This window comes from Lepidochelys kempii, chromosome 3 (assembly GCF_965140265.1).
Source record: "Lepidochelys kempii isolate rLepKem1 chromosome 3, rLepKem1.hap2, whole genome shotgun sequence".
NCBI lineage: Eukaryota > Metazoa > Chordata > Testudines > Cheloniidae > Lepidochelys > Lepidochelys kempii.
This window is the reverse complement of record NC_133258.1, coordinates 3,541,877-3,566,858: the sequence shown is the minus strand read 5'-3', so window position 1 is coordinate 3,566,858 and position 24,982 is coordinate 3,541,877. Positions and strand designations below refer to the sequence as shown.

The window sequence follows — 24,982 nt, the reverse complement described above, 5'->3', positions numbered from 1 at the left end:
GGGGGTGACAGGAAATTTCCCCAAAGCACCAGGGCACATCAGAGCACGTCTGCTGTCCCACGCGGCTGTGGGGCAAGCCAGGGGCAGAGCAGCGCAGGGGTGGGAGCAGACAGGGATTAGGAGGGGAAAGGAAGGGAAAAGAGGAGGGGCAGGAGAAAGGAGGCACGATCAGACTAAAGGAATGTAGATGCACCAGAGAAAAGGGAATGAGAGAGGAAAGACGACAGGGAAAGGAAGCAGCACTGTGGGCAGAGAGTAGAGACAATGTGCTGAGATTCAGAGCACTGAGTCAGGGCCCGGATACCATGGTGATGGACATGTTCAGGAGCAGGACTTTCTGATGAAAACCAGGGCACCAGAGTGCCCACCAATTCCTCACTCCTGCCGTCTCTGATCTGCCCCAGGGAAACCCAGAGGGTTCTGGGAATGGGGGCATGGATCCGGAAGAAGAGCCTGAATTCTTTCACATGTCCATGGCGTCCCAAATTCCAGCCTCACTTTGAGGGACTCTGATCCGTTGTGCAAGGGCCCCAGGGTGTATTAAATGGGGTGAGGAAGGTGATGCTGCCTGGGGAGGGGAGAACACACACACGTGCGTGCACACACACACCGCACACACCCACACATTATTCATTCATCTGCAAATCACCTCCATCTGCACTGAGCTTCACTGTTCTGTCACGCAGTCCCCGCATCACCCGTATTGGAAGACGCTCAGTGGATGCTCATTCAGAGATCTAAGGGGGGGTTAGACTTAGAGAGACAGGTCCAGGTCATAAAGATGACCTCTGAACCCAAACTTCCTCCATGTATCGGGGTGTTTGGTCCCCGAATTTTGGGTAGAAAGGGGCAACGTTGGAGCCTGGACCCCAGTGACATCAGTGTCCAGGGGCATTTGGGAATGGGGCTCTGAGTGATGGCCAGCGCCACGTAGTGACCTGCCGAGTTAGAAGGGACTGGGAAAGCGGCTAGGCAGGGGGCCTCATGTACGTTTTATCGACTGGCTGATGCTGGCGATCAATCTGTAAATGGCACCCACTGGTTTGTTTCCCTTTTGTTCCTTCGCTGCCTGGCCGCTCGCTTCAGCAAAGGCAAAGAGAAGACAAAAAGGGGCAAAGATGGCGAGCACAAGTAGGTGCCCTCTCTCTGCATGCTCGCGCTATCTCCTGGGCATGGCTGGCGGGGCTGAGCCGACCCCGGGGCTCTCCTCCTCTCCAACTGTCTCAGCCTCCAGCCGCCGGACCCAGGGCACAGAGAAAACCAGCTCTCGCTCAAAGGGCTGTGGCTGGGAAGCTGGACGGTTTTCTAAAAGACACGCTCTAGTTCAGACAGGAATTAAATTGGGGAAGTCCCAGGCCCTGCATCATCCAGGACAGATGAGATGAGCATCATGGCCTTGTCTCCTATGAATCTATGGCCCCTCTCTTGGCAGTAAGAAAAGGAGTACTTGTGGCACCTTAGAGACTAACCAATTTATTTGAGCATAAGCTTTCATGAGCTACAGCTCACTTCATCGGATGCAGTGTGAGCAGAGAGCTCCAGGTCGGAGTGGGCCTGGTGAGCGATCTCCCCATCTCCTCTCCCTTCGGCATCCCGGCCCTGGCAGGGTGGAAGCATGTTGGCAGAGCTCAGTGTGGGTGCTGGGCTGGGGGTCTTTGGTCTTCAGGGCTGTCAGCTGAGCACTGATTTAAGAAAGAGCCCAGGATGGGGGCTTTTTTCCCACGGAGACCCTGCTAGGGCCAACAGTGGGATTTGAGCCTGGGATCTTCAGTGCTAAAAGCATGAACCTCTACTTATGGAGCTAAATGAGTAGCTCCATTTGCTGGCAGCGGTAGTAGACTTTTATCCTCTTACAAGGACCAGCCGATAGAAAGGGACAAAGAACTCACTTACTCTGATGTGTGATATGAAATGGCACTAAGATGTTTCAAAGTCATATTCTGTTTCCCTGTCGTGATACAATTTCTCCCCCAGCTCTCTCCCAAGACAGAGTCAATCTAAGCAAACTTGTTCTCCCTCATTTGTAACATCCACATTTCTCAGCTTTCCTGTTCCATCCTGTTCAGAGTTGCCTTTTGCTGTGAGGACTTGCAGTGGGGGAGGTTTAGGTTGGATATTTGGAAAAACTTTTTCACTAGGAGGGTGGTGAAGCACTGGAATGGGTTACCTTGGGAGGGGGTGGAATCTCCATTCTTAGAGGTTTTTAAGGTCAGGCTTGACAAAGCCCTGGCTGGGATGATTTAGTTGGGGATTGGTCCTGCTTTGAGCAGGGGGTTGGACCAGATGACCTCCTGAGGTCCCTTCCAACCCTGATATTCTCTGATTCTATGACTTCCTAGTGCTCCCTGGGGGCTAGAGAGCAAACTCGGCAGCTCTGCTCCGCCTGGATCCCTGGATTTCTAGGGGCCACTCAAAGGGTGCCGTTGGCTGGTTTCTGAGCTCTCCGGTTCAGCTGTGGTGGCTATGGCTTACCGTGTCTGCAACGCCTGTAGTCGGGGATCGGTCCTGCTTTGAGCAGGGGGTTGGACTAGATGACCTCCTGAGGTCCCTTCCAACCCTGATATGCTATGATTCTATGCCCAAGGTGAATGAGGTGATAGGTTATGGGAGCATTCATAGGTGCTAGCCCACCCCCTGGCCTCTCACCTTCTGACTGAGTGAAATTGACTCCATGTGAAGGCCAGCTCACAGTCCCACTGGATTTACTTGGTGCTGACTCTCTACGCTGGAGAGAATTTCAATCCACTATGAAAGAAGGAATAGGAACAATACTGGAGACATGGGATCTGGTTCCCATGGCCCTGCACCTTGTGCTGTCGTCTTCCTCAGTGCCAGGTTGGTATCTGACCCTGACCCTGGTACAAATGAGTGGAGGATTCTGATTTGGCAGCCTCGGGGCTGCTCTAATTTACACCTGGCTGTCCCTTGCCCCAAGGGGCCAGGCCATTATCTGTGGACGACTGCCAGGGTGTATAGACATTCGGACCGCCACCCCTGCCCTCAGCCAAGCACTCTGTGCCAGGAGGAGGTGGCATAGAAGCAGTTATGGCGTTTCTGCGACCATGCAAAGATTTGCATGCATAGGGGAAATCCTCGGGGGGGGGCGGACCCACTGGCTTTGCTAGGTGGGGGGAGTTCGACGGGGGGTACGGGGGCCAGCCCCTGATTTTCGGCTGACATCCTGTCTCTTTAAGGCATGATCGTGGACGAGGAGATGAAATGTGCCAATGTCCCCTCCCCCCTCAAAGAAGTGATGGTTAAAAAGTGAGAGCCAGCTGTGAATAATTCAATGGCAGCCTGTAACCAGATCCAGGCCTCAGGGCTGGGACACAGGCTGTGGGGAGAGGCGGCCAGCGCCCCCTGCACGGACGCACGCCCCCAGGCCCCCTCTCTGGGAGAGACAGGGAGGGGAACCGGGAGGCTGGGTCTCAAAGTGACCCAGAAAAACCCCAGGCCGGAGCCCTCACCTGCAACGACTGCCAGACCAGGGCCTGGCATCTCAGGTTCTCGGGCCTTCATCCAATATTCATGCAGGGACGGTGTCAGCTCTCCACCGCCGCCCGCCCAGCCAGCTCCCTTCCACTCCCCGCTTTGTCTGGGGGTGAGGGGGCTTAACCTTTCTTTAATACGGCAAAGAGCCAGAGGCAGGTGGGAGCGGAGAACCGGCGGGAGATCCCCTCCTCGTCCGCCCCCAGATCAACCCCAGCGCGGCCAGAGGCTTTGCTGCTGGTTTCGTAGCCCCCGCTCCCGCTCTGAGGTGGGCTCTGGCAGGGATGGCTGCTGGGCGGCACGGGTAAAGCCGCCGGCACGCGCCCTAGCAGCCGGGTAGGCGCTCTCCTGTCTCTGCCCATCTCTCGGGGAAAGCCGGACTGTGGACTGTCGGCTGGTGAAGGTAGAACCTGGCCGTGCACGGAAATGAGGGGTCCAGGGAAGGGGGGAGGTATTTGCCATCTCTCACTTTACCTTGACCTGAAAGGGTGACAGGTGGGACTTGGAGCCATGGGAGGGTTGGGGGCGGGCAGGGGGAGCTAGCTAGAGCGTTCTGTCATTGGCAGCCCCGAGGATGTGTCGGCCCTGAATGCTTCTCTCTCTCTCTCATTCGCTCTTTCTTTTTTCTCTGGAAAGCAGGAATTTTTCTCACTCTTCCCAGTTGTCATGTGGCCGGCAGTTTGCTGTGTCCTCGCTCCCAGGAGCATGCGGCCTTTAAGAAAAAAGACCGAAAGAAGGGAAAATTGCCTCATTCGTTACTGGGAATGGAAGGAGCGGGGAAGGGATGCACATGTGTGGCAGGTCCTAACCCTGAGCTCTTATCTTCATGGGGGAAGCCTCCTGTTCCTATAAACCCTACTCCGTGTCGGTCAGCCAGGGCTGGGAACCCTCCTCCAGCATGGGCTAGAGGATCCGGCAGGGACCTTAAGACAAGACACACATTTTGGAGCCCTCGGTTGTACTCTGTCGTAGGGGAGCTGGCCCCTTTAAATGAAGCTGCTCTGGCTCCCCTGTGCCAGCACAGGGGTGTCCTCTGCTGACCTGATTGAGAAGGTGGGTGAAAGAGGCAGAGAGCTGGGCTTGGGGATGAGGTCCATGGAGAGAGTTGCAAAGGTTCCCCGGGGAATGCTGAGGGCGGTGGTGGGGCGATCATGACAGCCTCCTAGTGAAAATATCAGACAATACAGGGGGCTGTTCGTAGTCCTCCCTTGAAATATTTAGCAAAGTGCTGGAGCACATAAGAACAGCCAGACTGGGTCAGACCAAAAGTCCATCTATCCCAGTATCCGGTCTTCCGACAGTGGCCAGTGCCAGGTGCCCCAGAGGGAATGAACAGAACAGGGAATCATCAAGTGATCCATCCCCTGTCACTCATTCCCAGCTTCTGGCAAACAGAGGCTAGGGACACCAGCCCTTCCTGGCTAATAGCCATTGATGGACCTATCCTCCACGAACGCATCTAGTTCTTTTTTGAACCCTGTTATAGTCTTGGCCTTCACACCATCCTCTGGCAAGGAGTTCCACAGGTTGACTGTGTGAAGAAATACTTCCTTTTGTTTGTTCTAAACCTGCTGCCTATTAATTTCATTTGGTGACCCCTAGTTCTTGTAAAAAGAAAAGGAGTACTTGTGGCACCTTAGAGACTAACACACCAGTCATGATTTTATAGACCTCTATCATATCCCCCTTAGTTGTCTCTTTTCCAAGCTGAAAAGTCCCAGTCTTATTAATCTCTCCTCACAGGGCAGCTGTTCCATACCCCTGATCATTTCTGTTGCCCTTTTCTGAACCTTTTGCAACTCCAATAACTCTTTTTTGAGATGTGACAACCCCATCTGCATGCAGTATTCAAGATGTGGGTGTCCCATGGATTTATAGAGAGGCAATATATTGTCTGTCTTATTATCTCTCCCTTTCTTAATGATTCCCATGTGCAAACCTTCAGCCACACACTTCCACCCATCCCGATTCAGCAAAGAGCATGCAAACATGCTTAACAGGAAGCCAGTGCTGAACTGGTTTGCTGAGACGGATTAGACCTGTGCTGAAGGGCTATGCTGAATGGGAGCTGTGATTCCCATTCATGCCATTGGAATGAGTTCTTTCTTTGCCGTGCATAGAGGAGCTTTAGGAGCATTGTTTTCTTCTCTGATTCCACCCTACAGTGCTGCAACGCCCCCCTACCGCCCACACGCACACACCCTCTGCCTTCTTTTTTGTTCCCAAATTAAAACACACCTTAATATTTAATACCATGGCTTCAGTGGCTGTTCATTATGTGCTAATCAGCTGCCAGTAAGCGGCTGTCTTGTACCACCCCTGGGCCGGAGATGGATTTGGGGTTTGGAGCGACTAATTAAAAAGAACGACATTTAATTACATCGGGAGGAATAATTACAGTCCTGCCCAAATGCTCAGAATCTGCTGAAGTTCTCCAGCTGCCAAGTGGAAGCGGGATGTTGGAGAGAATGATGTTCTTAAAGCAAAAGCTCTTTGCAAGCTGAATAATAGAAGATTGTTGTTAAGCAGAGATCAGTACAGATTTATAAACTGCTTTTCAGTTCTGCTCTTTTCTCAGTCACCTCCAGACAAACTCACACGCAGTGGAGTAACAGCAAGGAGAAATCTGCCCGTTGATTTTAACGCTTCTTACATCACTTTAGTCCCACTTAAACGCTGCATGTATGTGGGTCATGGGCCTTGTGCCTTGCCCTACAGCACGGGGTGAGTTTCACTCATCGTGAATGTACAAATTATCCAGTTAATCCTTTTTTCCCCGATCGTCACTGCTGTGGATGTATGTGAAACCCTCAAGCATATTCCTACTCAGAGATTAGCAAACAAACTTCATCCATTGGGTTGGTCACAAGTAGTTCACTCTGTAGCTGCAGCTGTTTGCTCTTCGGTATTTGTGGCATAGGATTGGCCATCTGTACCGTGAGGCCTTGTTTCTGCTTCTTGGTGCCTGGAGAATAGCGAAGAATACTCTTTCTGGTCCCGATGTCCAGCTGAATCATTCTTGAAGTGAAAAAGTCATGAAACTTTCCAGATTCAGTAATATTTTCACCAAGATAACTGGTGCCCGTCCACGACCAACAGCAGATAAAATGATTCCATAAGTAACAGTGAACCCCCAGCTACAGCTGGCTGAATAAGGGATTTTTCTGGATCGCTGGCAATTCTGAAAAATTGAAACAAAAGAATGGTTTGGGGCACAAGAGATGTGAAACATTTTCAATATTTTGGGCAAATCAAAGAAAAAATGCTTTGGGTCAAGCTAAATGTTTCGTTTCAATTTTGAGCCTTTTTCAAGTTTTCTAATTTTTTTAAACTACATGAAATTTCTAAACCAAAAGTTGTTTCCAAGTGAAAAATCCAGACATTTCATTTTGAAAATGTTGAAATGAAACATTTTGATTTTTTTAAAATTGGGACGGGGGGTCGGTGCTTTGAAGTGAACAATTTGGTGAAATCAACAGGAATTTGCGAAACCTTTTAGTCAAACCAGAATTTTTCACCTAAAAACCTTTGGTTGAAGAATTTCACCTAGCTCTCCCCCAACTCAAATAACAGTGAAACCAAAGAGCAAAAATACTTGCAGTCAGTTGTTATATTACTTGACAAGCTCTGCATATTTATTATGCCGTCCGATGAAATGAACCCAGTCTGCCGTGCTAGAGTTGTCAGTGTATTAAAGAACTATATTTTATTAACCCTGCGAACCAAGTTCTGTTCAGCTTGGGAGCCAGTATATTAAATTATTGTCATGTCAGACTAGCATATTGTACTGAACCAGCCAGAAACACCGCAAAATGTTTGCCATGAATATCCATTTAAACTCACGTTGGCTGTGTTTTGAACCCACTTTGTGCCTAGCTTTGCCTTGGTTGTATGTTGTCGTTTTAAATCAGATCTGCAACTGTTAGCAGCAAATATCTCTGACGGCTGGAGATGGGACACTACACAGGGAGGGCTCTGATTTACTACAGAGAATTCTTTCCCAGGTGTCTGGCTGGTGGGTCTTGCCCACATGCTCAGGGTCTAACTGATTGTCATATTTGGGGTTGGGAAGGAATTTTCCTCCAGGTCAGATTGTCAGAGACTCTGGAGGAGGGAGAGCGCGTTTGCTTTCCTTTGCAGCACAGGGCATGGGTTACTTGCAGGTTTAAACTAGAGTAAATGGTGGATTCTCTGTAACTTGAAGTCTTTAAACCATGATTTGAGGACTTCAGTGACTCAGCCAGAGGTTAGGGGTCTATTACAGGAGTGGGTGGGTGAGGTTCTGTGGCCTGTGAGGTGCAGGAGGTCAGACTTGTTGATCATGATGGTCCCTTCTGGCTTTAAAGTCTATGAGTCTAAGGTAGCCAGAATACCCCCCGATCCCCATTTTTAATGCCATTATAAATCAGCAAGTGTTGAAGAAATATTCTAGCAAGCATTTTTACTGGCAGGAATGTCGGTGGGTGTCATAAATATAAAGGGAAGGGTAACCACCTTTCTGTATACAGTGCTATAAAATCCCTCCTGGCCAGAGGCAAAGTCCTTTTACCTGTAAAGAGTTAAGAAGCTAGGATAACCTCGCTGGCACCTGACCAAAATGACCAATGAGGGGGCAAGATACTTTCAAATCTGGAGGGGGGGGGAAGGCTTTTACTGTCTTTGCCGGAAACAGATCAAGGATGCAAGCCCTCCAACTCCTGTAAAGTTAGTAAGTAATCTAGCTAGAAAATGCATTAGGTTTTCTTTGTTTTGGCTTGTGAAGTTCGCTGTGCTGGAGGAAATGTGTATTCCTGGTTTTGTGTCTTTTTGTAACTTAAGGTTTTGCCTAGAGGGATTCTCTGTGTTTTGAATCTGACTGCCTGTGAGATTATCTTCCATTCTGATCTTACAGAGTTGTTCTCTTATCTTTTTTTATACTTCTAATAAAGTTCTGTTTTTTAAGAATCTGATTGGGGTTTTTGGGTCTTAAAAATCCAAGGCTGGTTTGTGCTCATCTTGTTTATTCTCAAGCCTCCCCAGGAAAGGGGGGTGTAAGGGCTTGAGGGGATATTTTTGGGGAAATAGGAACTCCAAGTGGTCCTTTCCCTGTTCTTTGTCTAAATCACTTGGTGGTGGCAGCATGCTGTTCAAGGACAAGGTGAAATTTGTGCCTTGGGGATTTTAACCTAAGCTAGTAAAAATAAGTTTAGGGGATTGTTCGTGCAGGTCCCCACATCTGAACCCTAGAGTCCAGAGTGGGGAGGGAACCCTGACAGTGGGGCTGATGAGTTTTCAGTGAATATTAACAGCAAGTGCCTAGGGAGGTGGTGGAATCTCCTTCCTTAGAAGTTTTTAAGGTCAGGCTTGACAAAGCCCTGGCTGGGATGATTTAATTGGGGATTGGTCCTGCTTTTGAGCAGGGGGTTGGACTAGATGACCTCCTGAGGTCCCTTCCAACCCTGATATTCTATGATTCTATGAAGTGAATTTTGAACCCATAAGTGAGATTATGTGTGCCAGGAACCTGAGACACTTTCATCCAATCAGGCAACATAAAAAAATACCATGTGATCTGTGTAGTTAATCCAAAGTAATCAACGCACTCTGGCTTTCAGGGGCCAGCTCCTCAGCGGCTATAAATTGCTGCAGCTCCAGTGCAGTGAACAGCGCTCTAGGACAACTCGCGCCAGTTAAGGAGCCAGCCCCGGAGGCTGAATATTTGCAATGAGCGGCTGGCAAACACGCTGCAGGCCAAGTCTTATGGTTCAAAATGATTCAGGGTGAAAATTCCCCCCCTCCCCGTGCAGAGACCAAGCACAACCACTGCGGGATGTCCATGGTGCCTGGGGCTTGTGCTGGCCCTTCTGCGTGGGGAAATCCACCCCCCGCTGACCTGTGGCCGGTAGGCAGCTTATGGAAAAAGAGTCACATGGCTGCAAGCGCACATGGCTCGTCACCATTATCAATCTGGGGTGTCTTGGCCCCATTTCAGCCTGGTGTTTTAGCCCCAGTTTGGGGGTATTCTGGTTCTAGTCTGGGATAGGCTGATTGGTATTTAACACTCAGAGTGGAATATTTTAGCTGATATTTTCACCCTAGTTTGGGGTATGGTTACTGCGTGAGAGAGGCAGAGTGGCCTAGTAGATAGAGCACTGGACTGGGACTTGGGTGAGCTGGGTTCTCTTCCCTCCTCTTCTGCTGGGTGACTATGGGTAAATCACATCACTGCTCTGTGCCTCCATTTCCCCAGCTGTGAAATGGGGCTGACGATACTGGCCTCCTCTGTAAAACACTCTGAGATCTACAGATGAAAATCTAGGTCGCATCTGAGTCCCAGAGTAGCGTGTCCTAGTTTGGGGTAGGTTAACCCCCAGAGCGCTGAAATGCCCAGAAAAAAATATCTGCAATTCCTGTATTTAGTGAGTTCTGCCTTTCCCCCCCCCCGCCCCCACTTCTTGCAGAGCTGGGAAAGGAGTCTTTTCAGCCATGAAGCTGGGCAAGATACGGCCCCCAAAGGAAGACCCTCACCGAAAGCAAGGTACGTGCAGCTGTGCAGAGCTGGGCCCCAGCTGGGTGAGACCACGCTGAAATCTGGCTGACCAGGCAGCTGCTGGCTGAGTTAGCAATGACCTGCAAGTACCCCATCAACTTGTGCTGCTCCATTGCTTCTTTATGTTGCATGTTACAGACCGACGGGGGGGCAGGGGGAGAGAGAGGGTGAATGCGTAAAAATGGTTTTCATCTTTTTTCTTTCAACTGTTCAATTTTTCATCAAAATCAAACTGAACCCTCGTTTTTCAAGGGTCCTCTTCCCCCTGGAAAAGACGGGGTGAGTGAAACAGATTTTTTTTTCGTTTTCTTTCAATTCAAATCAAACCGATTTTTTTCCATTTAGATGAAAAAAATTCAAATTTTGGGGGAGGGAAAAATCTTGTTTCTTTTCAAATATTTTCCATGGAAAATCCTTACTATTTGCCAGCCAGCCCGAATGATTGATAGGCGGACAGATCTGTCGGCATAGTTAGGATTTTTTTCCCCATGAGTGCAGACGTCAATGGAAATAGAGCCACGGGAAAAGGATTGGTAGGAGAAATGAGACATAAAAGGTGTTAACAAGGAGGGGGATGAAAATTGTTCTCCTTAGCCTCTGAGGAGAGGACAAGAAGCAATGGGCTTAAATTACAGCAAAGGCGGTTTAGGTTGGACATTAGGAAAAAATTCCCAACTGCCAGGGTGGGTAATCAGTGGAACAAATTACCTAGAAAGATTGTGGAAGCTCCATCATTGAAGCTTTTTAAGAGCAGGTTAGACAAACATCTGCCGGGGTGGTCTAGTTATTATTTTGTCCTGCCCTGAGTGCCGGGGACTGGACTAAACGACCTCTCAAGGTCCTTTCCAGCCCTATACTTCTCTGATTAGAGTTTTGGAGAAGGAAAGAGCTATAGAAACACGATATGGATACACCCCTCGGCACCTGCCCTGCGTCGCTGTTCAGAACACACAGGAAGTTAAGACAACGGGGCAAGTCAAGTGTTGATCTCTGGGCAGGATGCACGGGTGAGGGCAGGCTGTGCCTGGAGGGCATTCTCTTCCTGGCTGTTGTCGCACCTGGGCTGCAGGGGCTGGGTACCGTGTGCAGCATCAGTGCAGGGTCTGATGGAGGAATATCCTGTCCCCATCCATCCGTTTCTCCCCCACTGCTGTGGCTCTGTGTTACCAGCTGCAGATGCCTCTCTGCTTACGTAACCTCAGCAGCTCAAGAGGGCTGTAGTGGGCTCACCTGGCTAAGGTGTCATTACCATGTCACCTTGGTGCTGGCAGCTGAGAGGCCAGGAGACATGCGTGTTGCATCCTGTGATTACAAGGCCGCTTGCCTTGCATCGCACTAATATCGAAATACACTGTGCGGTACTTACCGCGTCACTAGTGGGTCGAGCATGCGCAGGTGAGCCAAGAGGGTGCTGTCACACGATAGGTTAGTGCTCTGTAATGCAGCCTCCTTTGCAACGAAACATGGGCGGGAAGAGAAGCATCGGACTGGCCAGTGTGAATAAGCGGAGCAATGGTCCATCCGGCACAGAGTCCCACCTTCTTCCCACCATACCAAACCGATCACTGGTCCCTCTGGTTGGAGTCCCGCCCCATGCTGTCCCAGAGCTGGTCCATCTTATCCAGTATCCCAGCCTGGAGCAGACTGAGCACCCATCTAGCTTGGCTAAGTGACGGTTCAGCGGAGACATGACAATGGGTTTCTGAAAGCTCTAATCCCTGGGAGGGAGGGGAATAGTTTAACATGGTGCTGGAGGACGTAACTAGGGATCATGATGTGGAATTGGGAAAAGGAAACTCAAGATAAATATCACAACAGTCTTCATCACAGAGAGATGGGTTAGGCTGTGGAGTAGGCTCCCAGGAGAAATGGTAGAAGGAAACCCCTTTGCAGGAAACATTTCAAACTAGACCAGATAAGACATGTGCTGTAGGGAACAAGCCTAGGAAAAATGGACTAGATGTTCAAAAGGAAGAAAGGAGAGTAGCAAAATACAGACCCTGCACTTCAGAAAAGCAGACTTAGACTCCCTTAGGGAACGGATTGGCAGGATCCCCTGGAAGGCTAATATGAGGGGGAAAGGAGTTCAGGAGAGCTGGCTGTATTTTAAAGAAGCCTTACTGAGGGTGCAGGAACAAACCATCCCGATGCACAGAAAGTAGGACCAGCTTGGCTTAACAGAGAAATCTTCGGTGAGATTAAACACAAAAAGGAAACTTACAAGAAGTGGAAACATGGACAGACGACTAGGGAGGAGTATAAAAATATTGCTCGAGCATGCAGGGGTGTACTCAGGAAGGCCAAAGCACAACTGGAGTTGCAGCTAGCAAGGGATGTGAAGAGTAACAAGAAGGATTTCTTCAGGTATGTTGGCAACAAGAAGAAGGTCAGGGAAAGTGTGGGACCCTTGCTGAATGGGGGAGGTAACCTAGTGACAGAGGATGTGGAAAAGGCTGAAGTACTCAATGCTTTTTTTGCCTCGGTCTTCACAGACAAGGTCAGCTCCCAGACTGCTGCACTGGGCAGCACAGCATGGGGAAGGGGTGACCAGCCCTCTGTGGAGAAAGAAGTGGTTCAGGACTATTTAGAAAAGCTGGACAAGTCCATGGGTCCAGATCTAATGCATCCGAGAGTGCTGAGGGAGTTGACTGATGTGATTGCAGAGCCATTGGCCATTATCTTTGAAAACTCATGGCGAACGGGAGAGGTCCTGGATGATTAGGAAAAGGCAAATATAGTGCCCATGTTTAAAAAAGGGAAGAAGGAGAATCTGGGGAACTACAGACTGGTCAACCTCACCTCAGTCCCTGGAAAAATCATGGAGCAGGTCCTCAAGGAATCCATTTTGAAGCACTTGGAGGAAAGGAAGGTGATCAGGAACAGTCACCATGGATTCACCAAGGGCAAGTTATGCCTGACCAGCCTGATTGCCTTCTAGGATGAGATAACTGGCTCTGTGGATAGGGAAAGCGGTGGACGTGATATATCTTGACTTTAGCAAAGCTTTTGATACAGTCTCCAGCAGTATTCTTGCCAGCAAGTTAAAGAAATATGGATTGGATGAATGGACTATAAGGTGGATAGAAAGCTGGCTAGATTGTCAGGCTCAATGGGTAGTGATCAACATCTCGATGTCTAGTTGGCAGCCGGTATCAAGCGGAGTGCCCCAGGGGTCACTTCTGGGGCCGGTTTTGTTCAACATCTTCATTAATGATCTGGATGATGGGATGGACTGCACCCTCAGCAAGTTCACAGATGACACTAACTGGGAGGAGAGGTAGATACGCTGGAGGGTAGGGATAGGGTCCAGAGAGACCTAGACAAATTGGAGGATTGGGCCAAAAGAAATCTAATGATGATCAACAAGGACAAGTGCAGAGTCCTGCACTTAGGACAGAAGAATCCCATGCACTGCTACAGGCTGGGGACCGACTGGCTAAGCAGCAGCTCTGCAGAAAAAGACCTGTGGATTACAGTGGACGAGAAGCTGGATATGAGTCAACAGTGTGCCCTTGTTGGCAAGAAGGCTAACAGCATATTGGGCTGCATTAGTACGAGCATTGCTAGCAGATCGAGGGAAGTGATTATTCCTCACCACTGGTGAGGTCTACACCTAGAGAACTGCATCCAGTTTTGCCCTCCCCCCCGCTACAGAAAGGATGTGGACAAATTGGAGAGAGTCCAGCGGAGGGCAATGAAAATGATTAGGGGGCTGGGGCCCATGACTTATGAGGAGAGGCTGAGGGAACTGGGCTTATTTAGTCTGCAGAAGAGAAGAGTGAGGGGGGATTTGATAGCAGCCTTCAACTACCTGAAGGGGGGTTCCAAAGAAGATGGAGCTTGGCTGTTCTCAGTGGTGGCAGATAACAGAACAAGAAGCTATGGTCTCAAGTTGCAGTGGGGGAGGTCTAGGTTGGAAATTAGGGAAAACTATTTCACTAGGAGGGTGGTGAAGCACTGGAATGGGTTACCTCGGGAGGTGGTAGAATCTCCATCCTTAAAGGTTTTTAAGGCCCATCTTGACAAAGCCCTGGCTGGGATGATATAGTTGGTGTTGGATCTGCTTTGAGCAGGGGGTTGGACTGGATGACCTCCTGAGGTCTCTTTCAACCTTAATCTTCTATGATTCTATGATTCCCCCATGTCCAATATCTATGATCTAGTCTGGTATTTCACTTTCTGCCACATCCAAACAGAGGAACAGTCCATCTGGTTCAGCATCTCACCTTATATATATAGGAACCGCCTGTATCCCTCTTTATGCCACATCTGGGCCACATCTGCAGTCCATGAAGTCTGGTATGTTTTCTCTAGCTGTGGCCAATGCCAGGTGCTTTAGGGCAGAGCATGGGACCCGCCCACACCCATCATCCATCTAGCTGAGTAACACTGAACCATAGGGGGAAATTCTTCTTGACCCACCAAGTCCTGAATTATGAGATTTGCTAGCTTTCTAACTCTTCTCCTGGCCAGTGTAACTTCAGGTATTATGCTAATTTCAATGTCTCTGATCCTTTGTGTTTTTTAATCCTTCTAAGATATATGCCTCCATAACATCCTACAGCTGTAAATTTCACAGGTTAATTATATGCAGCATGAAAGCCTGCTTCCGCTCCCTTGGTTTGAAAACTCTTGCCTATAATTTGATGTGGGGACCCTTGCCTTTGCATTCTGGGGTTGGATGACTCGGAGTCACTGACTGGCCTTCGCTGAGCCGTTGGGTATTTAACGCGCTATTATATAGGGGAGACACGGGCACGAGGGAAAGTCATTCTTTGGTCTGTGTTTGTGTGCGTCCATCAGATGAACCTGCCATTCTGGAGGCAGGAGACCTGGACCGGAAAGCCATGCGGCTCGGAGGAGGCCTCGACCTAGACACCATTTCTCTGGCTTCGGTCACAGCCGTTACCACCGATGTGTCGAATAAGAGGTGAGGGAGGAAATTTGAGCCAATACGAGACAGAAAGTGACATCACCCGGCCCACAGTCCAGATGCACACTCCGCCTGCGTTCGGGGGGTGAGGGGGTGAGCCAGGGTTGTTACCGCGATGGCTCTTTAAAGACCTGCCAGAGATCTTGCCACCTGCAGAAGGCAAAACTCGGGGCAGGGGAGGTTTCCTATCGCTTAGATCCAGAGAGAGAGAGGCGGGAAGAGGCTCAATAGCTTTGCAAATATTTTGTCAAGGTCTCCACATTTGCAGCAGCCAGAATACGCTGCTCATCTCTTTGTTTTATGAACATTGATTTTTCTCCTCCCCTTCCAAGGTCAAAGCCTGACATTAAAATGGAGCCCAGTGCTGGCCGGCCAATGGATTACCAAGTAAGTGGGGCTGCTGTGACCCCTTGCCTATCCTCCACATGCTCCTGGGGCTAGAGGCTGGCGGGGGGGAGCAGAATGCCCTGCTGGGGAGATTAAAAGAGGGAGGGGGAGGAAGAGACTCCCTGCAAACATTTGGGGGAACCTCCAAACTCAGCCGTCTGCCTCACTGCTCTCAGGCCGGTTGGGAAGTTTATTGTAACGGGCTCGAAAACAGTGCAGGCCAGCGGCTAAGGCAAGGCTGAGGATGTGCAGGCCAGACATTTTCCAGAAGGGAAGAGAAGACTCATTCGGGCAGCCTGGGAGAGGGGCCTTTGCTTAGGGGGAAGAGCAATGGTCCAGCCCTGCCTGGTGAGCCGAACTGCGTGCCCCGTCCCACCCCAACCAAGCGGCTAGCAGGCAGGCTGCGGGGTGGGCGGCACAGGACAGAAACGGGCGATGCCCAGGGTTCCATGTATTTACAGCGTGTATCTTCATTTCTATTTGTCCCGACCCACTGGGAGACGCCCTGAGCTGAAAGGCCAGGACATAACTTACCAACAGGGGCACACAGCTAGGGTCTGACATGGAGACCTCTGAAGCAGGCGGCTGTCTGTTACAGATAGCTCCAAGGAGATGCCTTTAGGGCTAGGGAACATTAAATTAAAGCTTGGGTGGGCGGCCATGGAAACTTTATTTAGTTCTTCCTGATCAGAAAGAGTCACCAAGCCACATCTTATGACCTGCTGCTGGGCTAAAGACCAGAGCTTGTCACTGTGGCTATTTCTCGAGGTGATGTATTGACCATAGCAAGCACAGGATTGGGACCATCAAGAATTCATCCTTGGGACCATCAGCCTCCAGAATCCCAGGCCTCTAGCATCCACTGAATTAAAGGAGCAGACCTGTGCCAGAAAAGGGCTGACATCTACATGAGCCCATGTTTCCATCTTCCCCATGTTTCGGGAAGAGGGTAGCAATGCCCGGCTAGCCATGTATGGACTGCAGCACTTCACCTACCCACCCAGGGGTCTGGTCATTCTGAATGACCCTTCTGAAACAGCCTGGGGAGGGTAGCTCATGCCAGGGAGTCCTGGGGAAGTCTGGCTGTTGACTGCTCTCACTCCGCATGCCCGCAACCATTCCTGTTTTGAGCAGATGTTGTAATTATTGATTGGCTGGATTGTATTCATGGCCCTTTGCAAATACCAGGCAGCTGCCTAGAGAGCCCTAAAACATCTAGATCACAGCTGGTCAGGAGAAAGGGACACGAGTGACTCGCTCGGCCACAGGTGGACTTGTTGAACATTCCACCAAATGGGAGCATGTCCCAGGAACGCATCGCCAGTGGATGGCCAGTCCCACGCGGGAACAGCAGCCCAAATGAAATTAGGCAAATACAATGGAGATATAAACTGAAGAGCTTTGACTATAAACTAAACCGGATTGTGAGGCTAATGGGGAGCCAGTATAGCTCAGTCATTAATGGCGTAATGGAAGTGTCATGGGGTACAGGAGAAATGCAGCCTGCTGGTAAATTCTGAACCAGTCACGAGCAAGAGATGGAAAGAGCGGGCAGGCCAGCTGGGAGATCATTGTGGTCCTGCAAGGGCAAGGGAGACGTGGCGTAGTCTGTAATGGAGAAGATCACGAGTGTAGAGACATGGCTTAGTCTGGAATGGAGAAGAGCACGAGGGTGTGGAGACGTGACTTAGTCTGGAATGGAGAAGATCATGAGGGTGTGGAGACATGACTTAGTCTAGAATGGCTCAGCTCTGAGGTGTAGAAGAACTGGCAATGACAAAACACAGTCGGGGACACATGGGGCTTGTTTGCTAACCCTCGGTAGATCCATTTTCCATAACAAACTGGCTTTTGCTGAACGCCTAAAAATTTTAGGAAATCAATTACATTTGAGAACCACAGTCTGAAACGGAGTCCTTGGGGCACCTTAGAGACTAACAAATTTATTTGAGCATAAGCTTTCGTGAGCTACAGCTCACTTCATCTGTCTGATACGGTGCTTCTGAAAGATGCAGGTAACAGTCAGAATATGACAGATATGACGGGGATGGGGAGGAGAAATTGTTAATCAGGGAGGCTGCTAATTAGGTGGGGCGCAGAGGTGGTCTCAGTCCAGTTCTTGCTGGGTGGGTGGCCATTTCATACAGACCCAGCCACCATCGTTGTCAGCTGGGAGTCTCAGGGCTTGTCTACACACAGATGTTATATCAGTTTCACTAACGGTATGAACTGACATAGGTCAGCTGGTGCAACTATGTGGGGACCCCAAAACCAGTGTGACCCAGGTGTGAACCAGTGGAGAGTGTCCACATGCAAAGCTGCACTGGCCGAACTAAATCGGTTTAACTTCACTCCATTAGTGAAATGAGAGCAACTTCATGACCCAAGCCTCAGAGGACAGGCTCTGGCCTAAATAAGCTCACGTCCACTCCAGGCCAGGGCGTGAGGACATCAGCAGCATTGGGGTAGGGAAGCTGACCCTGCCTGGGGTCTCGGGCTGTCGCTCTGGCACCTCCCCACCAGCACTGATCTCACGTCAGCAGACGAATGCAGGCCGGCGGATACCGCGGAGAAGCGATGAACCCGGTTCTCACAAGGGTGGGTGTCCCTATCTCCCCTCCCCAGGTGAGCATCACAGTCATCGAGGCCCGGCAGCTGGTGGGGCTGAACATGGACCCCGTGGTGTGCGTGGAGGTGGGGGAAGAGAAGAAATACACATCCATGAAGGAGTCAACCAACTGCCCCTACTACAATGAGGTGAGCTGGCCTCTCCCCAGACCTGGCTCTGACACACACCTGTAGACAGATGTAGAGACTAGACTGAGCTGGGTGTTTGACTTCTCGGGTCAGGGTTAGCGGAAGATAAAGGTCGGATCTAGCCATTGATAGTCACAGGACGCCTCAGAGTATTGCACTGGGCTTGGAGAACTGCTGCCTTGCTGACTAGCGTGCCAAATACTTGGGATTAAAAGCCCCTCTGGTACTGCTCCACGGGCCCGGTGGGACTAGCTGCCTGGGGCAGGAGAGACCGTGGGATCTGCCCCACGTTCCCGCAGAACGCTGGCTCTTCGAAGCACACCAACACTACAGCAAGTGGCTTGCTTGGCTGTGGTCTTTCCATGTGAATGAGGCAGCGCCTGACTGAGGGTCCGTCCGCTTTGAACATACGTGTCCTTGTGTTCGGGATGGGTCTGTGAGTGCCCGGGACATGGGCAGTCACGCCAGTGGTTGGAGCAGGAGTCGATAGCCAGGAATCAGAGCCTAGGCTCAGGATCCTATCAAGGGCAGTCAGGACCAAAGGTCAGAGCAGGGTCAAACCTGAGGAGTAGTGCAGGAGTTTGCGGTCAGGTTCCAGGCCAGGGTCGACACCAAGGGTCAGAGTTCAAGTCAGGTTTCAGGGTCTGGGTCAGGAGGCAAAGTTCAAATCAAGCCTGAAGCCAGTTCAGGAGTAGGACAGGTCCTGGCATATACAGGAGATCCACACTGTTGCGTGGACACATCTTGGACCGCCCCTTGGGTTTATATAGGGCAGGGAGCCAATCAGGAGCCAGGAGGCTGCTGCCTATCACAACCGTTGAGGCAGGACTTCCTGTGGTCTGTGTCCACTGTGAGTCAAGGGCAGTGGAGCGCGAGCTAATTGCAGCTGCTTCTGGGTGATGGCCTGGAGCTGGCGCTTGCCTGGTGGCTCTGCAGCCTGGGTTCTAGATCCCTGGGGGCCTTACGGCCAGCGCCAGAACTGGAGCAAGGAAAGGGTGGAAACAAGCAGGCCGAAGCGCTATCGAAGCCAGGGGCAAATGCTTTGAGCAGCCGGTCTGTTGACTCTTCCACCCCATCAGGCAGCCTTGTGCAGGCCACCTGTGCTCGTTAGGTCACCCTGAGACTGGTTCTGCTTCCTGACAGGGTCAGGGGGATGGAATTCAGAACCAGATCCGAGCTGCCCCGACAGCACCTGTGCAGCTAGGATGAGCGAAAACCCAGGGAAAGCAGCCAATGCCTCTGAGTGCTTTTACGAGAGAAAGCGTCTGTTCGCTTGATCTATGTTGAATTTACTGACCCTTGTCCCATTGACCCAGTTTTCATAGCGGATCATATTTTCCATTCCATTTGACCACAAACGCTGTCATTTTCTAAGGTGATTTGGATCTTCCTTCTCCCCCCCACCCCACCTCCTCAGCAACTTCCGTTGCCCGGAGCCAGTCCCATGCGATGGTTGTCTCTGGTAACGAGGGCTGGTCGTTGGTAGCCATTTTGACGTTCCCTCCGAAAGGCACACCCCTTTGTTCCCCCTCCCTTACAGCTTCCCTTTCCTTTGCAGTACTTCGTCTTTGATTTCCACGTGCCCCCGGACGTCATGTTCGATAAAGTCATCAGACTGTCGGTAAGCGTGCTTGAGCGGGTGCGCGTGTGTGCGGCCCCTTCGCTGCCCTTTCAGAGTATGGGTGGAAAGAGCCCATTTCACCTGCCGGTGGCGTTTGCAGGTGAAAAGTGAGGGAAGGCGCTGGGGGATGCCGCTGTCAACCACTGTGCAAGCTTCCCTGAGCAAGAGCTTTGCCGGTGCCCCTCTCTCCTGGCCCACAGCCCCCTCTGCTAGTCCAGGGCCCTCCGTTATTCCAGGCCTGGGTACGCCCACGCAGGGCTCGCTTGTAGACTAGAGCACATGCTGCAATTCCAGTCTCAGCACCTCGCACCCAGCCCATTCACCTGAGCCCCATCCTGCTCTTCCAGTCTGGTCACATGCCGCTCTGCTAACGCACCTCCATGCTGATTCCCAGCTTCCTCCTGCCATTCAGGTCCTCGGCAGAGATGCCGGGTTTCGCCGTTTGTGGGCCCATGCTCAAGGGAGACTAAGAGAACCCTCCCCCATGCACCCATCTCGTTCATGACATTTCCAGATCTGGGAGGCTGAATCCGCACTCTGGGACCTGCTGCCCCACTCCCCGCATGGCTGGGCTTGGGGGCAGTGCAGTAGCTCAGTGCGTACTGACTTGCTTGTGCCTTTGTTGATCGAAAGGTCATCCACTCTAAGAACCTCTTGCGCAGTGGGACCTTGGTGGGCTCCTTCAAAATGGATGTTGGGACCGTTTACACGCAGCCTGGTACGTAGCAGTGGCTTGGGCGGGGGTGGTTCATGCCTGGGGAAAAGTCTGTGCTCAAACCCCACTTTGTTAACAGAAGGGTTGGCCTCTCTGTGGGTCAGTTGAAATGGAGAGAAGGGGGTGGAGGCTTAAGGTTTTATCAGCGCTTGCTTGGGATGGCTGCCATGCTCACAAGTGATGTGCAGACAAAACCTTCGGGCCATTTCCATCCCACGGTGTGTTTGGTTTATGCCACGTCAGTGACCGAAGAAGCTGATTGATAGGCCTGTCAAGGAAATGTCTGCCCGTCTGCATTCTCCCTTCAGTGTGTTTGCACACATGCAACAAGAAATGTTACTACTGGGACTTATTTGGCCCGTCTCTCCAGCTGGCAAGGCAGGGTGGTGATGCTTCTTGGGGCTATATACCATGTCTCTGATATCCTGGGACTGCCATGGCTATAACAGCAGTGCATACAGGGCTTAGCGATGTTTATTGTGAAAACAAGCATAAGTTTATTTAACAAAGAACAGAGATTCAAATAATCGCAAGTAGGTAGAAGTATTGGAAACAATTGGTTTCAGAGTAACAGCCGTGTTAGTCTGTATTCGCAAAAAGAAAAGGAGGACTTGTGGCACCTTAGAGACTAACCAATTTATTTGAGCATAAGCTTTCATGAGCTACAGCTCACTTCATCGGATGCATCAGATGAAGTGAGCTGTAGCTCACGAAAGCTTATGCTCAAATAAATTGGTTAGTCTCTAAGGTGCCACAAGTCCTCCTTTTCTTTTTTTGGAAACAATTGGTTACATCTAAACCAAAATCATAATACACCTTCTAGAATCTAGACTTAACTAACAAGACACCGTCTTCTCTATAATACTTAGTCCTGCCTTGAATGCAGGGGACTGGACTAGATGACCTCTCAAGGTCCCTTCCAATTCTATGATTCTATGATTCTCTAAGGACGTTTAGCTCACTCAAAATCTTTCTCCCGCTGTTTTTCTGCCAGGTTGGCTGTGATCCCTTTTTACGCTCTCAGCTTATCTCCTAGGGGAAGGAAGCCATGTGTCCCCTTGTATTCTCCTGATATACCTGACTAATTCTGTAATTCTCCTGTTGTGTCTTCCTTCCTGTAAGCTTTGAGATCTCTTGTCTCTGCTGTCTTGATAAGCTGATGGCTCTGTATGAAAGAGTCTTGTCGTAAGATACAGCATACACAACGGTCAGCCAAGGAGGGAGAAGTGTCTCCTAACCCTGCCTGAACAGAACCTGTTTGTCACCTTCAGCTGACCTGCCTTAACTCACCTACCTTAAGAACATAGTTTTCAGTACAGATACTTAACCGATTAAATAGGATCTTTACGTACGTTCCCTGATGACTAGCGTAGCTCTGGCTGTTGGTGGAGACCTCACATTCCACCCTTTGGCCCATTATTATGTAGACATCAGATCCAGGGGATCCCTATAAACCCCTACGCACCCCTTATGCCTTCTGCCAGTTGGCATCAAGTGGTCCCTGGATCCCAGGGCTTATCTAGACCCATGGTTCACAGTGGGCTTGCCTTGGAAGGAGATAAGTCATAGCTAACACATTTAAGAAACCTCTAAAAGGGCCTAAAATTACTTTTTTTTTTCTATACAGAATAATGGTGCAATTTTTAAGGTGCAAAATGTCACAATATGCCAAAGGTTGTATCCCATTGGAAAAGGCTCCACTCTTATAGGGAGTTTAAGGCCATGGCCCTTTCACACTGCTCTGGCACTGCGGCCCTTTACAAGATAGTGGACCACCACCCTGCCTCTTGTCCAGGACTGAATCTCACCATCCGGCACCATTGCCGATGCGAAACTGGGGAGAAATGTCACATTTTCAGTGGGGTAAGAGGGAAACCTGTTTGCGGCAGATTGATTTTTTTTTAAAAACTGACAGCCGCTTTGGCGTGTTAGTGGTTGTCCTGGCTGAGCTGAATTGGTAGGCCGAGTGTAGGTGAAACAATCAAAAGGGTGTGAAAAATGCAGTTGATAAGGTCACTCGGCAGTTTATCTATGGGTTTCGCCTCCACTGAGAAGCTATGGGCACTACACAAAACCCTGACATAGTTTTCAAAATATATAGGCATTTGGGGTGGGCTCAGGAGAGCTTCAGATAACAGGCAGCTAGTATTTTACAGGCTAGATCACTGGGATTTTCCCCTTCGAGAAAGATTTTGAGCATAAAAAGCATGGAGTGCCATCTGTATTCCTCTCACTCATGGGAGCTGAGACAGGCACTCCCACATGGAGGTCGCAGAAAAGGGTCAGACAGTTTCCTACTCCATAAATAACCCCTGAACTTTCTTTTGGTGACTGACTTTCCCTGCCTCCTGGCTTCCAGAGCATCAGTTCTACCACAAATGGGCCATCCTGTCCGATCCCGAGGACATCACGGCCGGCTTGAAAGGGTACCTGAAGTGTGACATCGCTGTGGTGGGGAAAGGGGACAACATAAAGACACCGCACAAAGCCAACGAAACAGACGAGGATGACATCGAGGGGTGAGGCAGCATGGAACTGGGTTCACCACTCTGGAATTAGCCACCTCCAAACATTAGCCGTCTCTCACAGCTCAGGGACCATCCTTGTGCCACAGATCCATGCGGGGTAGATTGATGGGTTTCAGTGATTTGTAACAGGTCTTCAACTGCCAGGTCTCCAGTCCAGCCCAGGGCGGTCATGACTGACAGCCAAGTTGGTGTCTGTTGGCAAAACACTTTTGAGCGGTCTCGGCATAGTGCCTGCATTGTTAAACCACTGCTCCAGCAGGCCACATTGTTGGCAGCCTCAGCAAAGATGCCAAGGACTGTATGGGCCAGGGAGGCTGTCTTCTCCTCTAGAAAAGGGGGTTGCTCTAGCTTCTGCCAGGTGGAGCCAGCAGCAACTACAGCTGGGTTCAATATCTAGGGGTTCCTTTTCAACAATACAGCACAGAACCGGCTCGAGCCCCCACCCAGTGACCTGGGAAATTTACACACCACCCCTGGGCATCTGAGAGGCAACACTTCCCCACTTGCAAGCACAGAGTCTGAGTGTAGAAAAGAAACTTTGGATGAAAGGAGAGAAGTCACCCGACATTAATTAGGGAAAATGCCACAAGTGGGATTCATAAACATAAAACTGTGAGCAGGACGCCCCCCCCCCCCCGCAGAGTGCGTGGGGCCGGGCCTTCCACCCCGTGTTCTTGAGTTCTACAGCCAATAATTCCTTTACTGTGCCCCCTCACCACAGCCCACTCACAGTGGTTGTCCTTGGCCAGTGAGCACCCGGGGCTCAGAGGTGCATATGGGTGAGAGCCTGGCCACCTCGCCAGCTGCTCATTCACTGTCCGACTGTCAGTCACCTTCTGCTGCCACCTGCTGTGATCTCTGCACATCCCGTCTCTTAGTGATTATCAGCTCTGTGCAGACTGGGCAGAAACACTGCCCCATTGCCAGCGACGCCCACTTCCATTTGAGCACTTTAACATAACAAAAGGCTCCCAAGGAAGCCTGTTTAGCTTTATTTTTTAACAGTGGGTAGAAACAGCTTAAACCAGCCCAAGGACGTTTAGGGGAGGGAATCCCCACATCCTCTCTGAAACACCTGTCCCCACCCCTCTTACTTTCACAGGGGTCTGGCATTCGAGCCCCTGGCTTAGTAAGTTCCTTTCAGCTGAGGGTGACCCCTCAGTCGGGATAAGCTCAGCACAGTTCTGCTCCCCTTTAGTCATACAAGGAAGATAACAACATTTCACTATCCCTGCACTCAGTACTAAAGGGATTTGTAACCCAACACCAGCCAAAGCTGATCACTTGGAGCTACGCAGCTTCTGTCTGCTGGATACGCAGGCAGAGTAGGTGTGTTCATGTAAATACAGTTTGCTCCTAAAGTCTCTCTCCCTCCAGAACTAGCTATCAGGGGAGAGTTCATTCAGACCGTGCTTAAACTCATTGTCAGGGCACTGCAGGGAAGATGTCCTGCCACTCCCCTGCTGGCCTGGGTCTGTGGGGGACACAGGGGTGGGAAGCCTGCAGAGGTGTTGATGCAGAGCACTGAAAATCCCTACAAAATACTCAGGAGAAAAGTCCATGAGGTTCAAAACTTAGTTCACCCCCACAATGATAGACCAATGAAGTGGCTCAAGGTGTCTGGGGCCTTTAAAGCCAAACCTCAGGTCCCTGTCTGGTTACCTAGCATCCCCCTGGTTATACAGCATCCCCGGCAACCAGGCTAGAAGGGATGTCCCACGCCATTTCCTGCAACCACCCCAGGCTTTATTCTGGCCCCATCTGACATCCCTGAGATTGCAGGTGGGTGACTGAGGGTGCAATCTGGCCCATTTTTAGCCAGAAGGTTGTGCGGTCCACTGATGTAGCGAGGAAGTTACCCCCATCTCGCCCCAGACAACATAGTGCGGTCGTGGGGCCAGAGCCGCATTCTGGCACTTTTGCCACACAGAGGATTCCATTGGCATCCTCCGCTCAGCATGATGGTTGCACTACATGGAAGACGCCATTTGGTTGAGCAAAATGGCGTCCTCTGCATGGTGCG

General features: G+C 50.5%; 1 protein-coding gene across 1 annotated transcript in view; it reads left to right on the top strand.

The window, feature by feature from the left end:
* OTOF (otoferlin) overlaps positions 1-24,982 on the top strand; it is a 206,664-nt gene that overhangs the window by 136,122 nt on the left and 45,560 nt on the right. Inside the window, exons 6-12 of the mRNA XM_073335512.1 lie at positions 9,930-10,006; positions 14,822-14,948; positions 15,284-15,338; positions 17,964-18,095; positions 19,654-19,716; positions 20,350-20,434; positions 22,791-22,950. Coding sequence (XP_073191613.1) covers positions 9,930-10,006; positions 14,822-14,948; positions 15,284-15,338; positions 17,964-18,095; positions 19,654-19,716; positions 20,350-20,434; positions 22,791-22,950 — 699 coding nt within the window. The remainder of the gene's footprint in view (positions 1-9,929; positions 10,007-14,821; positions 14,949-15,283; positions 15,339-17,963; positions 18,096-19,653; positions 19,717-20,349; positions 20,435-22,790; positions 22,951-24,982) is intronic.